A 26983-nucleotide genomic window follows, 5' to 3' on the forward strand; every position below is an offset into this window, starting at 1 on the left:
TAGCTAAACCTCAAAAAAACCAAGATTATGGCAACCAGCTTGATTGATAACTGGCAAATAGAGGGAGAAAATGTAGAAGCAGTGAAAGACTTTGTATTTCTACGTGCGAAGATTACTGCAGATGCTGACTGCAGTCAGGAAATCAGAAGACGTTTAATCCTTGGGAGAAGAGCAATGACAAATCTCAATAAAATAGTTAAGAGCAGAGACATCACGCTGACAACAAAGGTCCACATAGTTAAAGCAATGGTATTCCCAGTAGTAACATATGGCTGCGAGAGCTGGACCATAAGGACGGCTGAGAGAAGGAAGATAGAAGCTTTGGAACTGTGGTGTTGGAGGACAATTCTGAGAGTGCCTTGGACTGCAAGAAGATCAAACCAGTCCATCCTCCAGGAAATAAAGCCGGACTGCTCACTTGAGGGAATGATATTAAAGGCAAAACTGAAATACTTTTGCCACATAATGAGAAGACAGGACACCCTGGAGAAGATGCTGATGCTAGGGAGAGTGGAGGGCAAAAGGAAGAGGGGCCGACCAAGGGCAAGATGGATGGACGATATTCTAGAGGTGACGGACTTGTCCCTGGGGGAGCTGGGGATGTTGACAACCAACAGGAAGCTCTGGCATGGGCTGGTCCATGAAGTCACAAAGAGTCGGAAGCGACTGAACAAATAAACAACAAAAACACCAAGACTGTTCATATATTTTTCACAGTCTTGCTAAATCATGTTTTTTTTACTTTTTTTTGTATTGTTTTGTAGTTAGTTGGATGTTTTGTATTTTTCAAAACTTGCAATAAAATTAATTAAAAAGATATTAGCTATGGAAAAAAGACGCCCTACTCATGGTATTTATGGGAGAATTATACACGGTATTTCAACAGAGTATTCTTGATCGAGAAGCTTTGATCAGTAATCTAACTTCTAGGCAGTTCCCATTCTGTGCACTTTTGAATTCTATTTTTCTTAACATGACCTAAAATGTTACAGAAGTAACTCCATGTATCGCTGTCAATTAGATAGTTAATTTCAGAGAGGAAAATACAAAGTTTCCCTAATGTAGTTCTATTTTGGTTTTCTGATGTTTGTGGAACTTTCTTGCTTGTTTGCCAGCATTACCACATAATGGCTATGATCCAGAATCCTAAAAATACTGGTATTGCTTTTCTTTTTAACTGTTTAGAATGGAAAAGCTTGGCTTGCTGGGGCTAAGCTGACTCACTGAGGCACAGGTGCTAAGGTTAGTGGATGGGAGTCACTCTGTGAAAAACAGCAGCTATGGTTTCGGAATGGGTTCTTCAAGGAGTGCAACTAATCAGTAAGTGAATGTTTCTTCCATTCCCAGACCCACTGTGCATGATCAGACTTCTTACTGTAATCAACCAAGTAGCCTGGATTTTCCTAGGTCTCCACTCTTCCAACCTCCCAAGTCAGAACCCAAAAGGAAATACATTGACCCATACGGTCTCCATAACTGATCTACCGCCACTCTATTTTCATTCTGTAGTACTGAGCACTATTGAGTGCCATACTTATCACTTGTTTTCTCTGGTAAAAAGGTAGAATGGAAAATCAATTAAGAGTAACAACAATATCTGTCCTATTGGATAATTATAATGGATGATTTAAATATATATAATCATTGATACTCTTCACCATGTATTATGTACATCATACATTTTCTTGATAACCAGTTGTATCCCATTGTATTAGACTAAACGATGAGGGAGTCTCCTCTGGCTGTATTCCAAACCAATCCCTTAGCACAGAGGACAGTGACCTCAAGGGAGAGAGAGGATTCCTTCACCATGTCCTCTATTTGCCCCTCAGGTATTAGCAGGAGTAGAACAAAGTTAGCACAGGGCAAATTACATGTGGAACAAGTACAATAACTCTACCCCAAACAAAGAAAATATAATATCCATACAAACCTGAACAGAAATAGCAACAACAACAATAATTTATTAAATTTATATGACACCCAATTCCCAGTGACTCTGGGCACTGATAGGCAAGTTGTTGTCTCTGAACTACATGTACCTCTAACTCCTTTTTTGCAGCCTTTTTTGTTCCCCAGCATCTACTGGGGAACAAAAAATGAAGATGTTGGCAACTCCAGAGACTTCACCCAGCATTTATCTTTTCTACACCAGACACTTAAAAAGAAAAAAAAAGTTTAAAATTTAAAGGGATGTCAGCAACAACTCTGGCAGCCCTTCCCAGGTCCATAGATGACTGCATTGAGCCAATGATGCTGCATGGTAATGGTGCTTAGATGCACCACCACTTTTCTATTACTAAAACAGAACAATAATTTAACATAAATAGTGTGGTTTTGTTTTGTTTTGTTTTTTTGCTTGTACTACCCACTCAAAAGAAACAAATAAACCCATGTGGGAGAAATGTAGTTAAAACAGCTCAGGGTATAAGGATGAATCCCCAGCCATCTGTGATAACAAATATTTTTACATTTTATTGCGATGTCTGAATTCAGCCAGGTCAGGACTTTGCAGAAATCTATGCAAGGATTTTTGTGCTGTTATTACAACTTAAACAGAAAGAAGCATACACAGAAAATGGTGTTTGACTGTCATACAAATCACTTACTAGGTCTGCATTTAAAGGAGACTAGGAGGTATTTAGTGACTCCTGGGCATAACTCAGATCCAAAAACTCGACTGTTAACAAGGAGTTGGCAGGCTCTCAGGTCTTGGCATTCATCCAGTACTTTCTAAAACAATGACCAAAAAAAGAAGTCTTAAACAGATTCTGGAACTATACAACAATTCAAATCCTGACCATTTAAGATCCATGCATTATAAACATTATAACAGAAAGATTAACAGAAATAAATTTATCCTACTAATACAAGCTTTCCAAAGCAAATTATGTGAAATAATATTATTAAAAAAATAATTACCAGGAATGTTTCTGTTCTACAGGGCAAACTTGAATATAAGAAACCTAGATTCAAATCTCCACTACAGGTTGTTTCATGAATGCAGAAAAAGAGGAGGCTGTAGTAATGCCAAAGTACCATTTCAGAAACTGTCATAGGAGAAGCGGTGTGAAGATCTACAATTCACTGAACTTGAAATACATAACTAAACATTATGATGGTAGTTACTTTTGAGATTACCTTTTTTAATCCTCCCCAACCTCACCGAATAAAGACATAGTCAGTCAGCTATCAATAAATGAAATTTTCACAAAGCACAATGTGTTTCTGCCATAATTGGCTGACATAAATTAACTGCTAATGAGAGGCCATTTAAGGCTTCACATGTTTATATACTGTGGCTTTACTGCTATTACTAGCACCAAGAAGCGAAGTGCTTTTAACCACTGTCCTCAAATTTCTGGAAGTAATACGTCCTGAGCAGAAATATGAAAATTTGGCAAGGCACTACAATTTGCATGCAAATAAATAAAAGAAAACCAATAAAACAATTGAAGAGAATAAAAGAAATGTCCAAAGAAATACAATAAAGGATAGTGAAAATTGGTGTCTAATTATCTTATATTCTATATTTTTCATAATATCTAGCTACTGGAAATTAAGAAGAGAAAAAGTGTTTAAAAGCCCTCTGGAGCCCCAACTGCAGAAAACAGGTGGCAGTTTTCAACTAATTTTTAGGTGATAAATCCATGAAACTCTAATGGAAGTCCTAATAGCCAACCATTCCAGGCATAACGTAGGTTTAACACAGTTAAAATTCAAAACCCTCAAAATTCTCCCCAATCTAGAAAAAAACCAACAGAAATCCTGGCTCTGCCAACTGTAGCCCTTAATTCCTTTCTACGGATCATGCGGTTCTATTAGAAGGTTATCCACCTCTGTTGTAGTGGCTCAACCTGTGATTCTCATAGCCAAAAAATATTGTTTGCTGTATTTTATAAGTGATGTGAACTTCAAGTTGCAGTTCCTATGCTTCCTTATTGGACTTAAGGACCCTTTCGCACCCCTGACATTTCCATCCATAACCAGTTCTTCAGAAAGCCATTTGAAAGCAAACCACAATTATCTTCATCTATTTCAGCCATGAAACAAGAGAACCAGTAAATAACATAAATCAGTCAATATTCACCTTCTTTCCTGCATCTGACCAAAGGGAGAGTGCAAACACTATAATCTAAATGACATCCCTTTCCCAGAGCTAGACTGACAAAAATCTCACACTCATTCCATACAAAAAGGAAACAGAATAAATTGTTAGCATCCCTTTCTCCATGCTGTGGTACTTATATCTCTGTGTATTTGTTTGGTGGGTTTGCAAAAATCCTGAAAGACAGCTATGATGGAAGGCTAGAGAGGAAAGATCAATTGTAAAAAAAGATCTTAAAATGCACTGAAATCTCCTATAGACTTCTGTGCTACCTTGCCATCATCCCTCTATTGCATTTAAAAGCCCCATGAATTGCAAAATAGAAGTATAGGATGCCCACAATTTTGCAGCCAGAGGCTTTTCTCAATAGCTGTGACATGGTAGCTGGACTGGGTGCAAAAGAATAGTCTGGGAGTGTCCCAAGGCTATTAAATTCAGTGGTGTGTCTCTTTGGATAGGACTGCTAAGGTTTAATTGGGAATGCAACAAGCTCTGACCATTAACGTGCTCAAGCATGGAGATGGTCTGAACACTCATAGATAAAAATTTTATTTTAGGGCCTCAGTAAAAGATCCTGTATATATAATTTTTATTCTGGAAAATTATACTGTAATTGGGTTATTTTCTATTTCAGAGAACTTAAATAGGAACAATCAGATTTGTTTCTAAGAATATTTTGATGTATTTTGGAGCAATTAGAGGTCTTTTAAAAAAAATTAAAATAAAACTAGACAATTATCTTTCATTTCAGTCCAGTATGAATATATACCTCATGGTTGATCAGTTGTTTTTTTTAATTGTGAGCTATTAAGGGTTCAAAGAATTTGAGGTATTTGCCTTACTAGATCACTGAAGGTTTTTTAAAGGCCAAATTTAGTCCTAATGTTATGCTAGTCAGAACACCAAGTACAGATGTGAACTCACATTTTTTTAAAGAAAGCTGGACTTTCACTGGCTTTGAAGGCCACTTTTCCACTGCTGCAGAGCAGCACTTACAAATCATGCTTATGAAACTACTATAATATGGCGTTATGATTCTCCTCTGATAACAATTGTAAGTTTTTACTCAGTGTAAAATCATGTTGGTTTCTACCTTACCTTTGTGGCTGCAATGCTTTTTAATTAATCATGTTTATAGGAATGTTCTGTGAAACATATTTGGACGTAAGCTGTATTGACTACAGTGCCTTTTACTTCTAAGTATGTACGTGCAGGATTGCAGTAGGTGGGCTAAATGCTGCATTTTACAAAATAGGCAAGACTGGAATAAAGAAGTAGTTGGGGCAGGACAAAAATTAACATACACTTATATACTGTATTTATAATATTTTCTGCCCAAATCAGTCCATTGCAGGATAAAGGTCTGTACCACATTGACTCTCATATCCCCACACAATATAAAAATAAAAATATGAAATCCAGTAAAAAAAATGGAAAGATGGCATACTTCAAAGCAAATTACAACATCATCTTTATATCCAAGAAAGATTTTAATATGCATTGGGCTTGAGATGATTTCTTAGGAAAAAGATGGTGGGTAGTTGCAATACTTTGCTTGGATGTGATCTCACCTGGCCAGGAAAAGGATATAAGGAAGCAGGGATGTATAGACCATCTACCATCACAAAAAGTGTTGGAGATTTCTGCTTAGCCATAAGAACAAACTATCTTTCTGGTGATTCAAGTATACTGAATGCAGAATCCTCATTCTTACTAAAGTAAAATAAAAGCAATTAACTGTAATAGAAATTCTGAATAATTTATCAGGTCTTTGTTTTGGCTTCATGTTCTTTATCTTTTATAGTCAAATATAGTTTGTAACTAAGGTGTTATACTCTGTTCCTTTTTTTTCTTTTGAAAGCCAACAAAATGATACTAAGATAAATATGGACTGGAATAAGACTGGCTTACCTACTTATAAGCAGAATAGTACTTCCAAAATCCCGCAACCCCCCCCCCCGCAACAAAAAAGCATGTGGTTTTATCCCTTTTACTGAATGAATCCTAGATGTGGAATGTTATATCTTTGGTCCTGTACCTCCCAACTTTTTTGAACCAAGAATACTAAACTAGAATAACATTCAAATATCCTTTTTTCCCATTAATGTAGCAGGATAAAATGCAGAATGGTGGGAAAAAATCAAAACCAAATACAGTGAGCTTGCTTATAAACTCACCCTGGAATATGAAGTCTCAACCTACAATCCTGTCTGCTCTGAAGTAATAGCATCTTCTACAGTTCATGGGATGTATTTATGGGTATCTAATGAATACAATGAAGCCCACGTGTGACTATCATGCCAGTTAGGAGGATCCTACAGTGTGGTACCTTCAAGACTGACTAAATTTGTTGACATAACTTCTATTCAGAAAATGACTTTCCTATTCTTTATGTTGTTATTTCTAAATTGTCCTATTAAGGAAATAATCCTTGCCTTAGAAGAGTACAGTATTAGCAATATTCCCAGAAAAGTTAAATACAATTAGCCTATATATGATGAAGTGGCAAGATGACCAGGCTGTAGCATCTACATGCTCTACAATTAACTTTATGTATTTCCAAGAAGACTGTCAGAAATGCCAAAGATGAGACATCAGAAATTCTCTGTACTGGATCCTCTGAATTGTTAGATTAGTACCAAGCAGAAGTCTTGCCTCAAAATTGGCTGGTTGATATTTAAAAGTACTTATTATTGGGAATATCCCATTATCCTTATCAATACTAGGCTATACATTCTGTGGCTGACTGAAAATTTTGACCCAGAATTGTTCTGTTGGCAATATACATTTTCAGGAAACAACAGCTCATTCAGCAACTGAGTCTGTGACAACTCCTCCCCCACCCCCAAACTGGATTACACTTGTGAAAATGAGATCCTGCACCAATGTATTTTTGGATAGCTTGTGCCAGTGTACTTAACTACAGTCAAACTTCAGCCAGTTTCATTTAAAAAGTTATGTACTTTAAAATGTGAATGTCATTTTATAATTTTTGAACAATCAAATATCAGCTTTAAAAGTACTCAGATATATTCTCTGTATCAATATGAAGAAACTCTGTTTATTCTGAAGGGACAAAATTGTGAAGAGATTTCATCTGACAAGGCCACATAATGAATTACACACTTACAAATCCTCCAGAAAAACTAAACCTATTCATCAGCAAGCTTAATCAACCTTTATACTAAAGTTCCAGATATAACATGCTGAAACTTTAGTCATTTCATTTTTTCTTTAATCTACTGCAAATAAGTTATCTAAAAGACTTCTGATTTGCTTGAAATGCTACAATATAATATTTTATACCTGCAAGGTTGTAGATGCCACACAGTTTAATGGGTCTTTCATCATGACTTCAGGCTGCTGTGCACTACACAAGTGGAAAGCTTGCCCATAATATGCAGATTGGACACTTATTGTTGAATGCCGAGGACACTGGAGACTCAAATGATCACCGTCACAGGCATACACAGTATGGTTTCGCAGGAGTTTGGTTAGGTAACCTAAAAAATATTTAGCTGTGTTACATTTAATGAAGCAATATTCCTTTCCCCTCTAAATTTGAACTAAAACTTATCAATAACTTTTAGCTTGATTAATAGTTCGGGATGCTAAAAAAGATCCACTTATCTTTAAGTTGGAATAAAACAATGCCAGCACAAAATTTGCTGTTCCCATTGCTAATCCCTGTTCTCTTCAACTGAGTCTATTTCAAGTCCTAGTAAACAACATTGCTGAGTGGTGTTGTGAATGCACAACCAGGCACATTAATGGCCAAGTGCGGGACTTTCTCCTCTGGCTTTGTTGCCAGACTCTCATCAGCCACATCCAACACTGCACAAGAATGGTGAGAGTCCAACTTCAGGCTCCTCTCTGCTGGTTTCTGTAGCTCTCCAACCATCTCCCAAGTTAAAATAATGTGAAATAAAGACAGTGACAAAAGTAGGTCCCAAGGGGAGGGAAGTGGACCTTTTTATGATTGTGCATGTGACTAGATCCCTTACAGTGGGAGAAATGAACTGATATCTGCTGGGCTACTACTCCCTCGAAAATGGAAGTGATTGAAAGTGACAAATACAGAGGAAATGGATAAATGAGCACAAATACATCTCACCTGCTCTCCTTTCCTCTACCTTGCTGGAAACCTGGAGAGGTTGGTGTCAAAAACAGAAAAGGGGAGAAAATGCAGTGTTTTAAACGGGAACTCAAGAAATGAAATGTTAATGGAGAAGGCAAACTGAGATGGAGTGAGATGGAGTGAGGAGAGACAGCATGCCCACATCTCCCCATAAACTCAAAACATTTCTCTTATCACAATCACAAATGACTATCTACTTTGTTTCAAGGTAATGCATTGCAAATAGCAGCAAATTTTATATCCTTTGAGGCTATCCTTGGATACTGTCCGAATAAGGATACTATGCTTATAATGACACAGCAAATGAAGACTTAATGCTGTCTCATTCTTGGACTGGGGACAAGATAAAGATAATTATATGGGAATAAGGGGAGAAATGGGTATTGTCAGAGTATGACTATGCTGGGTTAAGTGTAAGTGCAGACAGGACCTTAGTCATACATGGCATCTACCCATGAACTGAAGGCAGATGTGTTTACCTTAATTTCTATTCATTTCAGCAGTTCTGCTCTAAATATGGCTATGTCTGGATCTTTACAAGCTACAATATTTTTCAGATAATGGAAAAATGATGTGCTTAATCCTGCAGTCTATCCAATTCTTCCAACATTTCTTCACAGGACTTGTTTTCATATCCTTGCCACTACTGCCCTTTGAACCCAGTCTGTTTTCTCAGTATCTTTAACCTGTGGCATCAAGAACTACACAGTACCTCAGGTGAGATGGGATTAGTGCAGAATAAAGTGGAACTATTACTTTTCACTTGGGGTGCCTCCTAGAAAAGTTTTATTGTGCAATTATTCCTCCTCATCCATGGATTTTTTGTTTTTGTTTTTTTCCCATCAATTTTCTGTTTACCAGAAAATAAAAGCTATTAATGAGAGAAATAACATTCCATTAATGCAGTCCAAAACTGCACTGACTCTTTTGAGAGTGGCATCACTGCTGATTCATATTCACCTTCTGACTGAGTTGGCATTCTTTTCATCAACTACTGCCAAATTGCTTTCCCCCATTCAGTATCAATGGATCCCCATGCGCAGCATAGTTCAATACCCCCAACACAATTTTTATGTTGTGTCAATTCCTACATCCCCACTCCCCACCCAAGGCAGGAAATAATGCCTGAATTCTGCAGCAGCTATTTGTCAAAATTCAGTGCTGTGATTACTGGTGAGCTGTCCCAAAAGATTCAGAAGCTGCATATAGGCCATGGTCTACCTACCCCCTCCCGTTAGAGCAGGCCCCAAAAACTCCGTTTTGTAGCTCACAGAGCTACCTCTGATCATTCTGCTGAAAACTTGACAGCAGAGGTTCTGTTATTCTGAGGCAGGAAACATGTGGAAAGTAACGTAAGCTCTAAAATAAGAATATCACAAAAACCAAAACTCCCACCAAAAATCCTGCCCTTCCTCCTCCAATTATGTGGATCTATGCTTCCCCAAATGTTAAATATGTCCCTTGGCCACCAAAAGGTTGCCAACTCCTGTCTTAGAAGAAAAGCAACTACCACCTTTATTTGCTCACTTGCCCTTTTTTTTTTCTGGGAGGTGTTGGAGAGGAGTGAATTGGGCCTAAACTCCACCATCACAACCTTTACAAGAAAAGCACAGCTGACAGATGAAGGATGAACAAACAGGTAGAGGTGGCTGCTTATGCTCAGTGCAGAGTTGCCAGAAATGGAAATGGAAATGGAAATGGAAAGGAAAGGAAAGGAAAGGAATAAACCAGTTCTGTCTGTTACTAAGAGAGTGAGCAAGAGGTAGGGGGCAGGAGTAGACAGAGCCTTCTCCGTTTCCGAATTCCACTTCAAGGCAAAAGCAGGGAAAATGATAAAGAAACGGTGTTCAGAAAAGGAAGCAATGAGACTGGGAGAAGGAAAAAGATTTCAGGGGCTTCTTGGCTGGGGGGTTGCCTGCCCCTTGCTCTTTTCCAGCAGCTGCTGCAGTGAAAAGAGGAGAGACAACTATTTGTTGCTTCAGGCTGCTGTTCTTGCAGGTTAACAGACATTGTGCTCTTCTTCCGCAAATATGTTTTGTTTATGTGCAGTCACAGCCCTTGAGGAACTGCAAGTAGCATCTCCACATGACACTGAAAAATTTGGGCCTACATCTATGTTAATAGTAACATATGGCTGCGAGAGCTGGACCATAAGGAAGGCTGAGAGAAGGAAGATAGATGCTCTGGAACTGTGGTGTTGGAGGAAAATTCTGAGAGTGCCTTGGACTGCCAGAAGATCCAACCAGTCCATCCTCCAGGAAATAAAGCCAGACTGCTCCCTTGAGGGAACGATATTAAAGGCAAAACTGAAATACTTTGGCCACATAATGAGAAGACAGGACAGCCTGGAGAAGATGCTGATGCTGGGGAGAGTGGAAGGCAAAAGGAAGAGGGGCCGACCAAGGGCAAGATGGATGGATGATATTCTAGAGGTGATGGATTCGTCCCTGGGGGAGCTGGGGGTGTTGACGACTGACAGGAAGCTCTGGCGTGGGCTGGTGCATGAAGTCATGAAGAGTCGGAAGCGACTAAACGAATGAACAACAACAACTATGTTAATTTGGTTTCTTATCTGTTTGGAACAAAATGTTCCCATGCACAAGGCAGCCCAGTATTCCCGGGAGGATATTAGACTATGCAGACTTTTGAATGAGATTCTGAGCATTTTAGCTGCTATTTTGATCCTGCAAATTCGTATCCCTGTACTTAAGTACTTTTTGCCATCAATTGCATTATTAGTGGCTCATGGATGATACAGTAACATTTCTTTTGCCAGATAAAAATGAAAAATACCAGGTACTCAATAGAAAAGAAATTTTATCCCTTGAAGTGTCATTTAAAATGTAGGTAATATTGTTCCAATATATGCACACTGAAGGACAAAAATAGTTGCAGGATTTTGCTGTTCTTATTTGATAAGGAAACTTGGTGATGTACTGGTATGTGGATTGCTTCATTCAGGCCCTACAGTCTCCAGAGATACTAATAGCTTACATAACACCCATCTCTTCTTTCTTTCTTTATTCAAATTGATACCAAACTGTAGCTACTTTTCTTGTCCAGAATTAAGAGAAGTAGCAGAGGCACAAAACAACTGTTCAGTCATAGCTATGTGCAGAGAACTCAAAATTATTTAAAAATGTAATTTATTCCATTTATGGAATTCATTCTGATTATTTTGTTTGGCAAGATATTAAACATTCTTGCAATATGTGGATGGAAAGGTAAGAAAGGAGGCAGGAATGTGCTGCTGAAAATATGGGGCCAGGAATTAAAATATCTTGGGGAGGTTGAGTAAAGTGAGGAGTATAGAAGTCCCCTATTTGTAATTGTCCAAAACTACACCACAGATGTTTCTTTGATTTCTACCTCTGCAGCATCTGTTCTCTGCAAAACATTATGAGGCTAACAAACTTATTTTTAAAGTTCACACAGATATTATTAGGAAGCCAAATGTACTGGATTCCATTTAGAATAGAAGATGGGAAATACTGAATACCTTAGTCCTAGCACATCTTTGGCAGGTGTATCTGAGCTTTTTGCTTTCTCCATCTTGAAGTTAAATTCCTAATAGGAAGCCAACAGAATCTATAGTTCTTAATGAGAAGCACAGGATCTTTTCCTGGAGCCCTCTCTTAGTTAGAGCTTATAGCTGTGTTTAATCAGGAAAAAAACAAGCTTCAACAGGAAATCATCTAAATTGAAATCTTGGATTTACACTGACTTCTGAGGGATGGTTTTCAGTAACTCTAAGTACTGGTTGGTCCAGTCAGGTCCTGTTTCCTGGATCCATACCTGCAGGGGCTGGGAGAAATTTTCTGTAAATCTTGCCAGGGAATTATCAGCTTCATACAGACCCTCCACAAGCTTCATCTTTTGGCAAGGAAGAGCATCCAACCAAAAAGAAGAAAAATGCTTCAAATAGGCTGCATCTTCTGGTCCTTTTCATGTTGCCTTAGATCACCATTATTTTAGTACCATTTGTGTAACAGCTATTTGGCAAAGCCAGTTGCTGCCATCACTCACAAAACCCATGAATGAACCAGAGAACATCAGCTCTCTTTCCCCGGCTATAGGCCAGATCAAGAGAAAGGACAAACAGCTCATTCAGAAGATCTTCCTTGGGCAGCTTTGCTCCTCCTTGGGCAGACATGCTAGGTTCAGTGGCATTCTCAGTTTTTTGCCTCTTGTAAGAATCCCTTTATTCAGCAGAAAAAGCACATGCAGCTAACAAGGTTCAGTCTATCTTCTGATTTCCCACACAAAAGCAGAAAACATGAACACATTTAAACAGGCTTATTGGATATTTTACTACCAGAAACTTCAAAAATAGAGAGCCATTGGATCTTGGTAGTGGGTCGCAACTCTAACAGTGGATGGCAATGCCTATGCATTTAAGTAGCCTCTTTTCTCTCATGAAATCAATGGAAGTAGGGTTGATCGTTCCCCAGACGCAACTCCTCCTTATTTTGTTCTAACAGTGGCAGTTTGAATGGCCCAACAGAGTAGGTCATATGCAGCCCATCTCAGAGATCTAGGCCATTATCGACCCTTGAAGCTCTTAGCAATAACATACATACATACATACATACATACATACATACATATTATATATAAATTAAAAATAACAAATGTTTGAATTTAACTCTAATTTCAGCTTTGGGCCAAGGCCAGGTAGCCTTCTTGCCCCCTTTTCCCTGGGCCCAGCACCTCATAGCTGTTCGTGAAAAACAAATTTGAATAAAGCTGCTTTGGCTTTAACAGTCATATTAATCTTAATGAATGATTTCTTAAAGTAGAAGCCTGAAAAAAGCCAGGATGCTTTAATGGAAAGCAAAGAGGTGCTGGGTGTCCATGAGCTCTGAAGTATTTCTTCCTAATCATTATTGAAGCATGCATAGCACATGAACAAATACATGTACATGTTTTTAAGAATGAACATGAGCAACTGTTGTTGGTTTCCACATTTTGATTCCTATATTAAGGACACTTAATGCCACTTAAAGATATTTCTAATAAAGATTTGGAACACTGTAGTATTTGTTTTTAACTAAGTATTTTTAGACCTAAATAATCTTTGTCTTGAGAAACACAGAAAGGGATTAATTAGAGGCTTATATTTTTCTTTTCACAAAGCATGTGCTGAGTGACAAATAAGAAAGATGCCTTTTGCAATCTCATGGTAATATCTTGGATATCCTACACCATCACAACTGCAATGAACAATAAGGATAAACAGTATGCCTGAATCTATTGGTAGAATGGAGAGTTCTGATTTTTAATTGCTTAACCAACAACAATTACTCCCCTTCATATGGCACATCTAAGGCTGCTTTTCAAATTGGGGGGAGGTCAGGCCAGATTTCTTGGAGAGTCTTGGGCAGGGTTAAGAAGTGAAATGGGTGCTTTGTGACTCAAGAGGTCCCAAAAGAGTTGTCACAAGCAGCCTACAGACCACACCTTTTGTACTCTTCACCTTCACCTAAATTATACTACTGAAGCGAAAAAAGAAAATTGTGGTAATGAACAAGACTGGATTTTTCTCATGGAAGTGCTGTTAGTTTTAATTAGTCTTGCTAGTTAGAATAAATTCCTGACCTTAGAATTATTTAATTCTCAGTGTGAATCTATTGCATCAGGCTGTAAGTGCATCTTGGTATTCAAATAAAAACAACTAAGCCCAGATGTCTGGCTGCCCTTCCCACAAATCACAACAGTTGAAGGATGCTTTTCTAGGAAAACAAGTATTACCCAGTCTTTTATTTTCAGGAGCTAACATGAGTATCATCAAACTGAGACAATTAACATAAATGTTAATTATACTGGCTGGAACAGTTCAATCTACATTTCGTAATAAGAACTGTCTACTTACCATCTATTTTTCATTACAGGCCTATTTATTTCAGATCAAAATAGAGTGAAGTACCACACAAATGGTTGGCCAGACTCCTAAAAGTCTCATCCATCAAGTCCTCACAAGGGTTGTCCCAGATGCAATTGAAAAATTCATGACATCAACCAACAGCCATCTCAACAAGAAGGATAAAGTCAGTAACTACAGAACAACAACTACAGTGCAAGCTATTGTATTGGCAAGATTATCTCATGCCATAAATGGATATCAAAGGGCACTGCTGAACTTGTAATGCTTCTTCAGGTCCAAGAAACAGAGGAAGGTACCTTAAACTGACTCACACATGGGTCCATCTAATCTGGGCATAGGCATCACAATACTTGCAATACCGCTAGACGGTGTTGACCACCACCACTACACAGAGAGAGAGAAATCTCACATGATACCTAAATGTTGCAAAATTTCTGGGTTCTTTCAAGCATATTTTTAAAAAATTAAAATAAAATTTAAAGGTTTTAAAAAAGTATTTTCATTTTTTTGACATGCCCAACTTTGCATTAAATCATGCAATGACACTTGAAAAGATTGCTGAGCTCTGATTCAGGGTTCTTCATCATGTCTGAGTTAAAGTGTATCTACCAGTCCTTGAGTATAAAATTTGCTTCCCATTCTGGTGATCCCAACCCTGCTACAGGAACACTATTGGTCAATGGTGCTCTCCTCATAATGTACAGAACATGTTAAGGACAGGGACTATGGTTTTCCCAGCTTTGTTTTCCTCCCATCTGACCAACTGTCACCAGTTGACTGGAGAACATTCCCCATTCCCTCTCCTTAACATGGGTTGGGGTTGGGGGGAGGAAGGAGGTTAGTTTTGACAGATAATGAGACCAATGAGTTTAGCTATCTATTAAATCTCACTCTGGTTTTGCGTAAGTTTTTTATGTGGGTCTGTTCAAAGGAACTCTGACTATCAGCCATCTCTCTCTCTCTCTCTCTCTCTCTCTGCTGCTGCTGCTGCTTCTTCATGATATAATTCTCCTTGTGTCTGGCAGCTGTTGTTCAGGATGCCTCTGGACAGGTTTAGCCCTACTCTGAACCAATGCTAGTTTTGGAGAAGGCTGAGAAGCCCTTAGTGGTAGCTGTTTCATGAAGCAGTATTTCCTAGGCTTCTAGTAGAGCAATTAATCCAAGGCTTTGACTTAAACGTGGACTTTGGATTAAAGCATCAAACTTGCTACGGCCATGAAATAATCATAAAATATTTCCTGTTATCCTCCATCCTCCATTACACTACAGACACTAATCAACTCAACAATACAAGAATACTTGTGTTAATCCAGTAATTATTTTGTTAGTTGCCATCCCAAAAATGGATCTGCTTATATGTTTGTGAGACTGTGTGTTTCCAACAGATTCCTCTTTCAGGACAATACTGTATACATCTGATGAAATGATGTCTGATCCACAAAAACATGGGTTACCATAAATCTGTTATTCTTTAATTGTTTTATAGGCTGGGCTGATAGGAACTGGAATCCAACAACATCTGGAGGGCAGTTGGTTCCCCATTGCTGCAGAGTTTAATTTTTGTCCACACCTGTCCTTTCACTATTTGATTTGCCTTTGTGTTTTTTCTCCCATTGCTTAAATGTTCCAATATTCCCTAGTCCTGCTGTCTCAAAACCCAGCCAGCCAAGAACAACCACACAAAGCTAACTCTTATCTTTTTCCTTTTTTAATGTTTCCACTGCAGATTGTAAACATTACTCAAATTTTTGCAATGTGGGCTGGCAATGCACATTCTCAGAGTGGCAATAGGAGGAAAACATTCATACACAATGGTCTTTTTTCCCCCCAATTATTGGCAGGTTGACAGTTCTTGGCATTGTTTTAACTCTTTGTGATAAGGTGACAGATGTTCATACTGAAAATTTAACTTTCAGCTACAATCAGCAGAATGCTCAGTTCTCAAATATTCCTTCCTGGGAGGAGTAATAATGCAGAGAAGAAGTTTTGTTTCTTGGTTCAGGCTTTAGTTAAAAAAAATCACATATATGCAAGATAACATGCATGCATTTTTTTTGTCTATGGCAGTTTCTATTAAGAAAGAGAACAATATTTGTTTGCTTTTCATGTGCAACTAACATCTGTCTTCAACAGCCAGCATACCTTTCCTTGGGACTACAGGTTGCCAAATACAATTTTCACATGTAACATGCCTGTAGATTACAATTGAAAGCTCTCAAGATTAAGTGCCACATAACTTTGTGTACTGCTGAACCAAAGATAACGCTGCATTATGCCACTACTAAAACTGAGCCAAGAACAAAATACTTTGTTCATATTAACAACATCCAGATACAGATTTAATCTTACTTGGTGCCTTTCTCTCCTTGTACTTAACTATGGTGGCACAAACATGCCCTGGCAACTTTCTTCTGCCCCATCATTTTTCTGCCTCATGATGTTGATCTCCTCCCCAACCCATTGAGACAAATTTAAAGTGCCCTTAGCTTGAAATCCTTAAAGCAGTATTTCTCCCTTTATTCCAATACTTTCCAAGGGCAACCTTATGGTCTTTAAAATCTGTTAGGCTTTGTCACCCTTTACCTTGAAGGGAAATCAGGTGACTGCAGTGACTTGAAACAGAGAAAAATAGAGGCAGGATATGGATCAGCAATAGGGACTGCAAATTTTATCCCAGTATGAGCAGCTTCCTTGGGAGGGAGGTCAAATCGGGCAAGATGTTGGGGATAGCATCATAATCAAAGTCCCACCCCTTTATATGTGCACATGTTGCTGATGCACATATAAACAGAGTGGGGCATGTTTCAGAATGCTGTGACTGCCACCTTGCCTGATTTGCCTCCCTCGCTCCCCCACAAATGCCACTGGCTACTATAATTTTCTGCTGACTCAGGAATGGGTCTGTTAATCAGTAGTACGGAAAGGCCCTTAGAGTAAATGGACTGAAATCAATTAACTTATGTCATATTGATTTGAAGAGGTCTTCTTTAAGTAAGACCAAGTTTGGATTTAGCCTACAGGGCAATCAATTTCCTTACAGTATGGAAAGTATGATGCAGAGAAATCAACGAACTAATTAGACAATATGTAATTTTAAAAAGCATAGTTTCCCATATTACACCATATACAATTTAATATGGAAAATATCTCAGTGAAATCATATGGCCATCACTAGTCATCATATACCAAGAATAAGAAAACTTTGGTCCTCCTACTGTTGTTGAATTCAAGCTCTTAAGAGGTCTAGCAACCATGACCAACAGTCAAGGATACTGGGAGTTGTAATCCAATATTTGTGCCAATCTATGCTCTATTAAATGACCAGATTATCACTTCCATGAACTAATGTCTGTTTACTGTATATATCTGTCTAAAGAATACTGAAAGCTTTGAAATAATAGGTTATTCTGAAATGTCCTACTAATTCATAAACTGGGAAAACTGTCATATAATAAAGCCAGCAATATTTCACAGTTGTAACTTTAATAAATTTGTTTTGCATTTGGAGGTGATCTATACAACTGGTCCAAAATAAGGAATTTTTTGTGAAATATTTTTTCTGATACATGATTACTTAGAAACCAGTTCATTCTAGAACTGTTGTTAAAAAAATTGTAAAGGTATGTCAAGCTAGTCATTGCAACCAATCTGGGACTGAGACAAAAGAATTAAATCTTTTAAATAGTCCAATATTTTGCCATTCATTCTGCATATGGAATATATTATCATAATAGCAACAAATAATAAGGATGTATAGATTACATATGGAATTTTGTTTCCTTTAAATTCAAAATAATGAAAAACAGTGTTTCTTCTCACAGTCAACATTTACATGATATCAACCTTTTTTGTTCTGAATCCAATTTTTCTGCTGCAGAAAATATCTGGATTGTCAAATCCTTAAATTTTAAGGAATTATAAATGGCACAAAAGATTATGCTCTCATAAAACACATATGTATTTGCCAGCTGGCTAGAGGATAATCAGGAGAAGTGGGATATAGAACGTCTCTGATATAATACATAAAGTCTTCAGGAAGGCCCTGAAGACTTGGTTCTGCCATCTCGCTTGGGGTGGGAAGGTGGGTAGCCATTCTTGGGGGTGGCTTGCGCTTTACAGGCCCTCCCACTGGATTGGCATCTTTAGAGCCACTTGGATTTTATATTTATTTATATTGTATTTTATATTGGTAATTTGTTTTTATTTTTATCGGATTTTAATGTTTATTGTTATGGTATGAATTTTATTGTAAACCGCCCAGAGTCCCTCTTTTGGGGGAGATGGGCAGTAACAAAATTTGAATAATAGATAGATAGATAGATAGATAGATAGATAGATAGAGCCTGAAATATACATTTGACATTTCTTCCTGTGTAGATTCCTTTTTCATAAATGGAAATAAATATCTCTGTAGGGGAAAAAAAGTGTGGGTATTATAAAACATGCAAAATAAAATGAACCTGCCTACTAGGTACACAAAACTGACAGCTGCTTTATATAATATTCTGTCTAATTACGATCATATGAGCCTTTGATATACTGTATTCTGCTTGAAAATAAAATCTATATATTTAAATGGGCCTTACTTCAGATATGTGATAGTAAAATCACAAACTAGTATTAGACTTAAAATTTCACTGCACATTGAAAATAAAATCAATTATAACCTTCAGGACCTACTTCAAATTACTTAATGTGCCCAATTAAGTCAGCAACATGATTTCAATAAAATCTGCTTTTCAATTAAAATGCTAAGGATTGCAGCATTGGAAGAAAGGATCTGATACCATTAGATTATTACACCAACTTTTAAATTGAGAAGAATAAATTTGACAATTAAAATCCATTAGAATCAGAAGCATATTGTGTTGTTTTATAAATCTTCACCAGGGATGATACAACCTTCATCTATTTCTAGATCTCTGAAAAAATGGGATGTCTTCTTCTGTCAAACCATTTGCAGTTCAGGAAAAAAGTTGAATGTAATGCACATGTCAATGGAAATGAAAGTAAATGCATTTTATCATGGTGCCACAGGAGGTAGGGAAATTATTGTAGTACATCAGACTAGCGACGGTGGTTGTTGGCAAGAGTGGGTAGGACAAAAACTGACTCGAGCACTGAGTCTGTTAATAAAAAACCCACAAATGGGAAAAATAACCAGTGACCCAGGAAAGTATACCACCCAATAATCTTAATATCAAAGCTCAAGATTCATGTGGATGAGAAAGGGCTTAAGTAGGAGTATCTTCTTAACTCTACATGCCTCATTAATCATCTCATTACTGGATGCAGAAATTCTTGGCATTTTGGATCTCATATTGCCTTTTCTTTTTTCTTTTTGGCAAGATTCTGAAGTGTTACAATGTGTCATTGTAACACTTCAGCATTTTGCTGTCGAATCAAATGTAAAGTTTTAGTTTATTCAAAAAAAGCTTATATAAAATGCAGAGCAAGTTATTAATCTAATGTAACTTGCTGCTTTCTCTATTATAAACTTTTTATGTTGGGCAGAAGAGTGATCTGTCTCTTTAAAAGGATTTGCTTTCACAAACTCAGCCAAGTTTCAAGAAATCTACCCTGTGGCAACTGAACAAGGAAGAGAAAGTTGGACACAGGTCAATATCTTTAGATTCCTGGTATTTATAATACTGTGATAACTTACAGTTCTTTAAGAGTTATACCACCATATATCCAGCCAGAGTTAGAAGGCAAATGCTGACCATTTTTTGGTAGGTCTTTCCCCACTTCTGAGCTGAAAAATTATTCATCCATTCTTGAATCAGCAGGAAAACTACCATTCTGAAATTTCCTGTCCCCATTGGTGATCCATATCCTGCCTTGGGTTCAAGTCATTATGGCCACTAATCCTTAATGACATGTTGACATGATTTGATACATGTCAACAAATAGCTATAAAATAAAACTTGGATCATATTTTATTCTTAATAAAAGAATATGTTTCTAGACAAATCAAAGAAAAAATATTTAAACGAACTACTCAAAACTCTTTAAGCTGTATGTTGAAAAACAGACCCACTGATGTAAACAATACTATTATAGAATATAGTCTAAGATCATAGACAGCAAATAATCTCTCAATTAATAATGGTTAACTGAGATTGCTAAGTATTCTCACTGAAATTAACAGAGATCACAAAAGATCTTACCCCAACTTTTCTTTTCCATAGGCACAATCACAGATGATCAATCAGTTCTACCCACCCTGGATTCCATAGGAGGCATTATAAAAGTACACAGTTTGGACTGGACTTGTTTCAGCTAACGTTAGCTGCTCCCCCAATGGCTGTCTGAAGCTCAGTATGTGCACATGCTATATGCACATCAGTACCATTGTACTGTGCATGACTTCACTAACACCTCAACAAAACTATAACTCTTCTTCTGGGGAGCTTTGTAAATCTACAGGCATGCCTTCTCTGACTACTGCATCATGGGAAATCATGTTATCTATTCTTTTGCTTGCAGCATACTTCTGAACCAAGTATATCCTGACTAGGATGATACCCTACTTGCTCTTGAATGTTTTATCCATGACGGTACTCAGCATGTAGTATTGTGACTTGCAACTGATTCTTGAGTTACAGATGTGTATGTGAAGCATTGGTCAATGTTATTTATTTCTTGAGCTGTTGCTATATTATTAGCCAAACTATTGCTTGAGCATAGGATCATGATTAAGTTATACTGGTGTTAGCTCTATTATGTGGCTACTCAGAATATTGCAACTTTAGGACAATCCTTTTGAAAAGTTAAGTCCAGCTATTGTCAACAGAAACTGTGCCCATGCAATCACATTCATAGTTGCAGTTTAGGTATTTCAAACTTTAGGAAACTGTGAAACTACAGAAACCTGGCACTGTTTCTGACTAGTTATTCTGGAACATCTACATGAAGTGCCAGAGAAATAATCTTGAAGTGTTTGCCAACACAGAAATTAAGTTTTATGATCACATGCTGCAATTGTGGTCATTACTCTCTTCCTTGGAATTATATGCATGGAAAATAAACTTGCAGTCCTAAATTCTGTGTACTGCCAAAGGTGGGAAGGGAAACATATTGAATCATGATAAGGACTGTCAAGTGTCATGTTATAAACTGGTGTCTGGCTAGATCGATGAGAGAGTACTAGCTATACTAATGTGGAAAATCATTCACTAATTTGAAGAGAGTTCTTGGAGGCTGAGGATCAAAAGCTGTTTATGCTTAAAAGTACCCCTGAAAAAATCATTAATTTGAAATATGATGAGCCTAATATAACACTCTTTGCTCAGCAGTTCTAAATGCAGCATTGGAAGAAAGGATAAGGGGTATCAGTATTCCTTTAGGGAACAAAAAAAAAAAAAAGAAGCAGCAAGAATACATTGGCTAAAACTTTCTTTAAGGCATGGTATAATACCAGAGTTGGATTAAAATTCTGTGCTGTGCCAGTCACTCTGATGGCTGTAAAATCTACTGGCAGGCTTTTGGATAAGAATATCAGAGATAGCAGATGGGAAAAATGCCTCTATGTCAGTGTTTTTCAAACTTGGCAACTTTAAAATGTGTGGACTTCAACTCCCAGAATTCCCCAGCCAGCATGCTGGAGAATCTTTGCCATCAGTGCAAAGATGGCAAAAAAAAAAAAAGGGGGGGGGGATATATGTTTAGAAGTATATTCCTCCAAATCAACTGAAACCAGAACTGTGGTGAAGTGTGCAACAAAAAAAATTCTCCCACAAAGTTTAATAGCAAATACCAAAATAGCCCAGTAGAGCACCAACAGACCTTTGTCAGGCTATGCCCTGTAGCACCGCACACTATTTGAGCAATATGCAGACATTACTGAGGGATGGCAATAATTCAGTCCTATAAACTCATCCAAGTAAAGATACAGATCAAATGAATGGGATGCCAGTGCACAGAAATCCCAACTCATCTAGATTCTTGGGAAATTACTAGGAATCAGATGCTCACTAGCTTGCCTGAACTGTACAAATGTTTGTGTCTTATTTAGCCTCCAAAGCATCCGGTTTCAAGAAACAGACCCCTGGCTCTACTCCATAAACCAGCTCATCTAATACTAACATTTAAACTAATGTGGACTGAAAGCTCATGAATAGACTGAAAACTTTATATCTAAGAGCTGGATCTATTTCATTGGGTTCAAGAACCTGTACCTATAGCTCTTGCAGTTGTTAGCATCTTACCTTTAACCTGAAAGAGACTGGAGAACTGGATTGCAAATAATCTTAAATTAAAATAAATAGATTCAAAAGTAAACCATTCCAGCTTAAAAAATACACAGAATGAACTGTCCAGGATTTGGTTTGTATCCCCCACTAACCAAATTTTTAGGTTCAGAACTGTTAAACTCTCCAGGTGCTCAACATGAGCTTTTACGATACACTCTACCTCATGCTGGGCAGCAGCCTCAGGGTCAAGAGACAACTCCCTGCTCTATCCCTGTAAATCTCTTTACATATACTAAGAGAGATGGAAAAGGGATGCATGTCTTTCGCTTCCGTGAAATACAATGTTCTATTGTTGTCTAATAGAAACAATGAAGCCCAGTCAAAGTTGGGGGACTCCTGAACACGATAAGAAATGGGACAGTGAAGTTTAGCCCAGAAGGCAATTTTTATGTTAAGCCTTATACAACTTGTGAGCATCTGCTAAGCACTAAAGGCAAAAAAAAAATCATGAAGAATTCATGATTACCACTTTGACATTTATTATGCCCTGGCCCTGGATTTACCATGCATTAATTTTTGTCAGCTGCATTTTGATTCACACATGGGAGGTTATATTCTGAGTTTAGTTTGCAAAATATCAATGCTAACAAGCAAACATAGGCTTGCATCTTGTAGAGAATACTAAACAATATGATTAAATAATAACAGGCAAGCAATTCCTCCTTGGATTTTTTTTTAACTACTATTTCACAAAAGAAAAAAAAAAGGATGTAACAAGTGCAAGGATTTCAGCTGAATTAAGCACCAATGCCATTGTTTTAGAGTTGCTTTCATGCTTTATTAGATGTGCTTGTCACTGTTGCATGTCACTTGAGAGTAGCAGGGTCTTTTGTCCCCAGAATTAACAGTCTTGTCTAGGGGAATTTCTAATAAACGTTCAGTGCCCTTTTAAGCACCTAAGCTATACAAGTTTTCCATTTCCAGAAACAATGGATATTGAATTATTAAACTTGCAGTACTTTTTCCATTCAATTATAGTATCCCTTATATCACTTGCGTGTGTGGGTGAAGAAATATGTGTGTTCTTGTTGACTCAAGTTTGTCTTATTTTGTCACAGCATGTAGACTTACTTTTTTGTATATTTAATCAGTGTTCATGTTTTCTCCAGAAACCCTGAACATCTATCAACATGTCTCAACAAAAGGGTGACAGCTTCCTAACTCTTTGTGCAGTGTGTTTTGGGGATTTGAATTATTCTGTCAATATGTACTACTCTAGTATCTAGTAGAGTAGACTGACTACTCTAGTGTAGCTATTTATCAAACGTTTTACCAATCCATATCACTCAATTAAATATCACCCAAACACATAATGTTTGGGAATCATCTTGGTATAAGAACTGTATCATACATTTCAAATGCTTATGCTAAACTGTTACCTAATGGTTAAACATTTATAGGCAACCAGCTGCCCTTCAGAGTTTTGGATTACAACTCTCAGAATCCCTGAAGGTTGATAATGTTCCCTGAAGCTTATAATTGTTCTTTTAAAAAGCCAACTGGCTATGTGATTTTGCTATGCAAAATCATCATTTGATTTTAAAGTAATGTATAACTATGACTAATCTCTTTTTTTATTTAAATCTCTAGAGTTACTTAGTATTCTCACCACCTATGAACAAATATTGAAATAATTTTTCTTGGAAGACATTAGAGAGTTGTTGTGGTTTAAAACTTTTTAAAGAGCCTTTTAGCTATCCTGACTATGATCTAAAAAAAAATGGAGCTGTTAATTCACACTCAGTGAATTAGCATGTGCAGATTATTTTTTCTAGAATACTTAAGAACTAATGTATCTTTTGTAAACATGCATTCTGGACTGAGTTTTTCTTCCTCTCCACCCTTGCCCCCAGCATGCCTAAAACCTTGGAAGCATACACGCCCAAACAAGCAGCCTCTGCATTAGACACATGTGTTTGGACATTTCTGCATCCAGGGCCGCAACTAGGGGGGGCAACCAGGGCATGTGCCCCGGGTGCAGTGCTGGTGGGGCACCAAAATAAGTGCTGGTGGGATGCCAAAATGAGTGCTGGGGGGGGGCTACAAAATGGGCACGGAATCCATGTTTGCCCCGGGTGACACAGACCCTAGTTGCAGCCCTGTCTGCACCAGACTCCCTGCTCCTGTCCCATGCCTTCTTTCAATGCATCCAGGACTGTATGTCCTGAATGAGCAGAGCTGATAATGGTTATTCAACTGCCTGTAGTGGTGAGTCCAGATACAATCAGGAAAGATAAGGGCTCAGCTATCAAAATTAACTAGGAAGCAATATCAAGGGGGCATTTATGGCATATCAGTTTTGCAATAAAGTGGGTTCACCCTTAGTTCTTGCCATGCACTTTACTGATGAAGTACATTAATGCTTCCACTTTTAAAATAAGTTTGGTTGTCACTCACCTAGCAGCCTTTAGTAGATAGGAAGCTATTGTCAATATCCTAAGAGAAACGATTTCTTAGCTAAAGGCTATACAGTAACAAAATCCGGGAGAGAGAAACTGGATAAACTGCTAATAAGATGAGAAGAAACTGGATAAACTGCTAATAAGATGAGAAGAAACTGGATAAGCTGCTAATAAGATGAGCACACAAGCAGCTTTGTAGTTTGAGCAGGATACTAGTACTGAGGTTGTTATTTAATTTTTCCATAACCAGACCGTACAGCAGGTTTCCAACCCCGATATTCTCTGCTACAGATGTTGGATCACAACTCCCATCATTCCCAGCCAGAAGGCCTATGCTGCCCAGTGATGATCAGCATATCGCCTAACTCCTCTGGTGCAGGGTGCTTATGTCAGGGAAGGCTGCTGTCGACCATTTAAAAGTTGCAGGATGGATAGAAACCTAACAGGTAAAGCTTTCTTCGCTGATCTCATCCTTAGAGGGCTTCAGGGACAGAAAAGAAAGACCGCTCAATCCCGAAAAGCGCTCACACGTCCCCTTCCAAACAAACGGGGCTCCTGGACTTCCCTCACCTGGGCTCGCCGGCGCCCATCGGGAAGTTCCCTGCTGTCCTGCCTTGCAGGGCTGAGGGAGGAGGGGAGGCGGCGGCGGCCAAGGGCTGCGCCCCCTTACCTGAGAAGTCAGCCAGCGCGGCGCTCTCTTTGGTCCAAACCAGGAGCAGGCAGAAGAGGCGAGGGAGCAGCCGCTGCCGGGGCGCTACCTGGCGCCGGCTCGCGCTCTGCCCAGCCCCCAGTTCACTCATGGTGCGGCGGCGATCCAGGCAGCCCAATCTGGTCACGTGACGGCTCCAGCCAAGAGAGTCCCTGTCCTTCCCAGGACTGGAGCGGCCGGGGGAGGCAAACTCCGCGAGGGAGAGGGAGGCGAAGGAAAGGGGCGGGAACCGGCGGGGAGAGCCACACACCGCGGAGGCTTCGCCCAGCTTCCGCGCACTTTCCCCGAAGAGGAAATCCCGGCGAGGTCCAGCCCGCGGCGCGGTTGGAAAAGCGAAGGACACGGCGCGGCTGCTTGCGCGCCGGCGGAGGGCAGCCGCGAAGTAGGGAAACCCCAGGAACCCCTTCCAAAAGCTGGCGGGACTGCGGGCGCGTGCTGCGGAGGAGCCGGCCGGCGAGCTTGCTCAGTGTTGATCGCCGCGCGGGGGGGACTCTCCGCTTCCGCGCCCCATTAGGCTCCCTTGACCCCTTCCTGGTCAGTCTCCTTCGAGGTTGCCGGTCGTTCTGGTCACCCTGACCTCCTCGTGGGTCGCCGTCGATGTCTTCGTTTTTCTTTTGCTTCTTGCTTTTTAAGGCCGCTCGCTTTGAAAAGACGTCATGCTGCTCTGGGGCGGGATGAGCTCCGGACTGATTTTCGGCCATGCCCCAGCCAAAGCATTCTGCCGAGAACTCCTTAATTGGCGCACCCACCCCTTAATGCGCTGCCGCGTGTGCGTTGGGGGGTGGGTGGGTGTCGAGAACATCGGACTGCCATCCTGTAAGGCATCGACGGTCGAGGCGACTGAATAGACGCGGATAGGATTACCCTGAAAGTGAACGTAGGAAGGAAAGAAAAAGGAAAGACTTTGTCTTATTTCCCCCCCCCCGCCGCCCCCCCCCTTATTCTCGATCGCGATGAGTTATGCGCAGTCCAAATTCTCTGCGCGCTTTAAATAGTGGGCTGTAACGGTGGTGTTAGCCTCTCACAGGAGGACTTTAACGAGTGTCAGTGAACACAGCTTTTCTAAGCTGTCCCATTGCCACAGCCTCTTCCACCTGTTGCCCTCCAAAAATAATGAACATTTCCCATTGACCTCAATTAGGATGGTTGTGCTCTTTGAGGAGTATGGAGATTGTAGACAAATACATCTGGAGGCATTTATTGTTATATATATTAAATAACTAGTTAAAAGAAAAATTCATTTCTTGGCGAGATTACAAAGGCATTCACCATAATTTTTCCTCTTGAAAAGAAATATCAATTTCAATACTCTTCCTTTCTGAAATAGTTAAATGAATGGGCCCTATGGATCTTAACATGTCAGGAAGCTCAGAAGCCAAAATGAAGCAGTGGATGCTATTTGCCTATGAAATGATATAATACATATCAGCTAATGGCACCTTCATTTCATAAAATCCTTTGTAGGGTTTAATATTATAGATAAATCG

The 26983-nt window shown here is 38.9% G+C and overlaps 1 protein-coding gene across 1 annotated transcript in view; it reads right to left on the bottom strand.

The window, feature by feature from the left end:
• The window catches only part of EVA1C (eva-1 homolog C), a 43859-nt gene extending 18100 nt beyond the window's left edge, over positions 1-25759 (bottom strand). The window contains exons 1-3 of the mRNA XM_063305433.1: positions 25458-25759; positions 7415-7611; positions 2610-2733 (exon numbers count right to left, since the gene is read on the bottom strand). Of these exons, the coding sequence (XP_063161503.1) occupies positions 2610-2733; positions 7415-7611; positions 25458-25587 (451 nt within the window). The 5' untranslated portion in view covers positions 25588-25759. The remainder of the gene's footprint in view (positions 1-2609; positions 2734-7414; positions 7612-25457) is intronic.
• Between the last annotated feature and the right edge of the window lie 1224 nt (positions 25760-26983).

The sequence above is a fragment of the Candoia aspera genome, chromosome 5 (assembly GCF_035149785.1).
Source record: "Candoia aspera isolate rCanAsp1 chromosome 5, rCanAsp1.hap2, whole genome shotgun sequence".
Lineage (NCBI taxonomy): Eukaryota > Metazoa > Chordata > Lepidosauria > Squamata > Boidae > Candoia > Candoia aspera.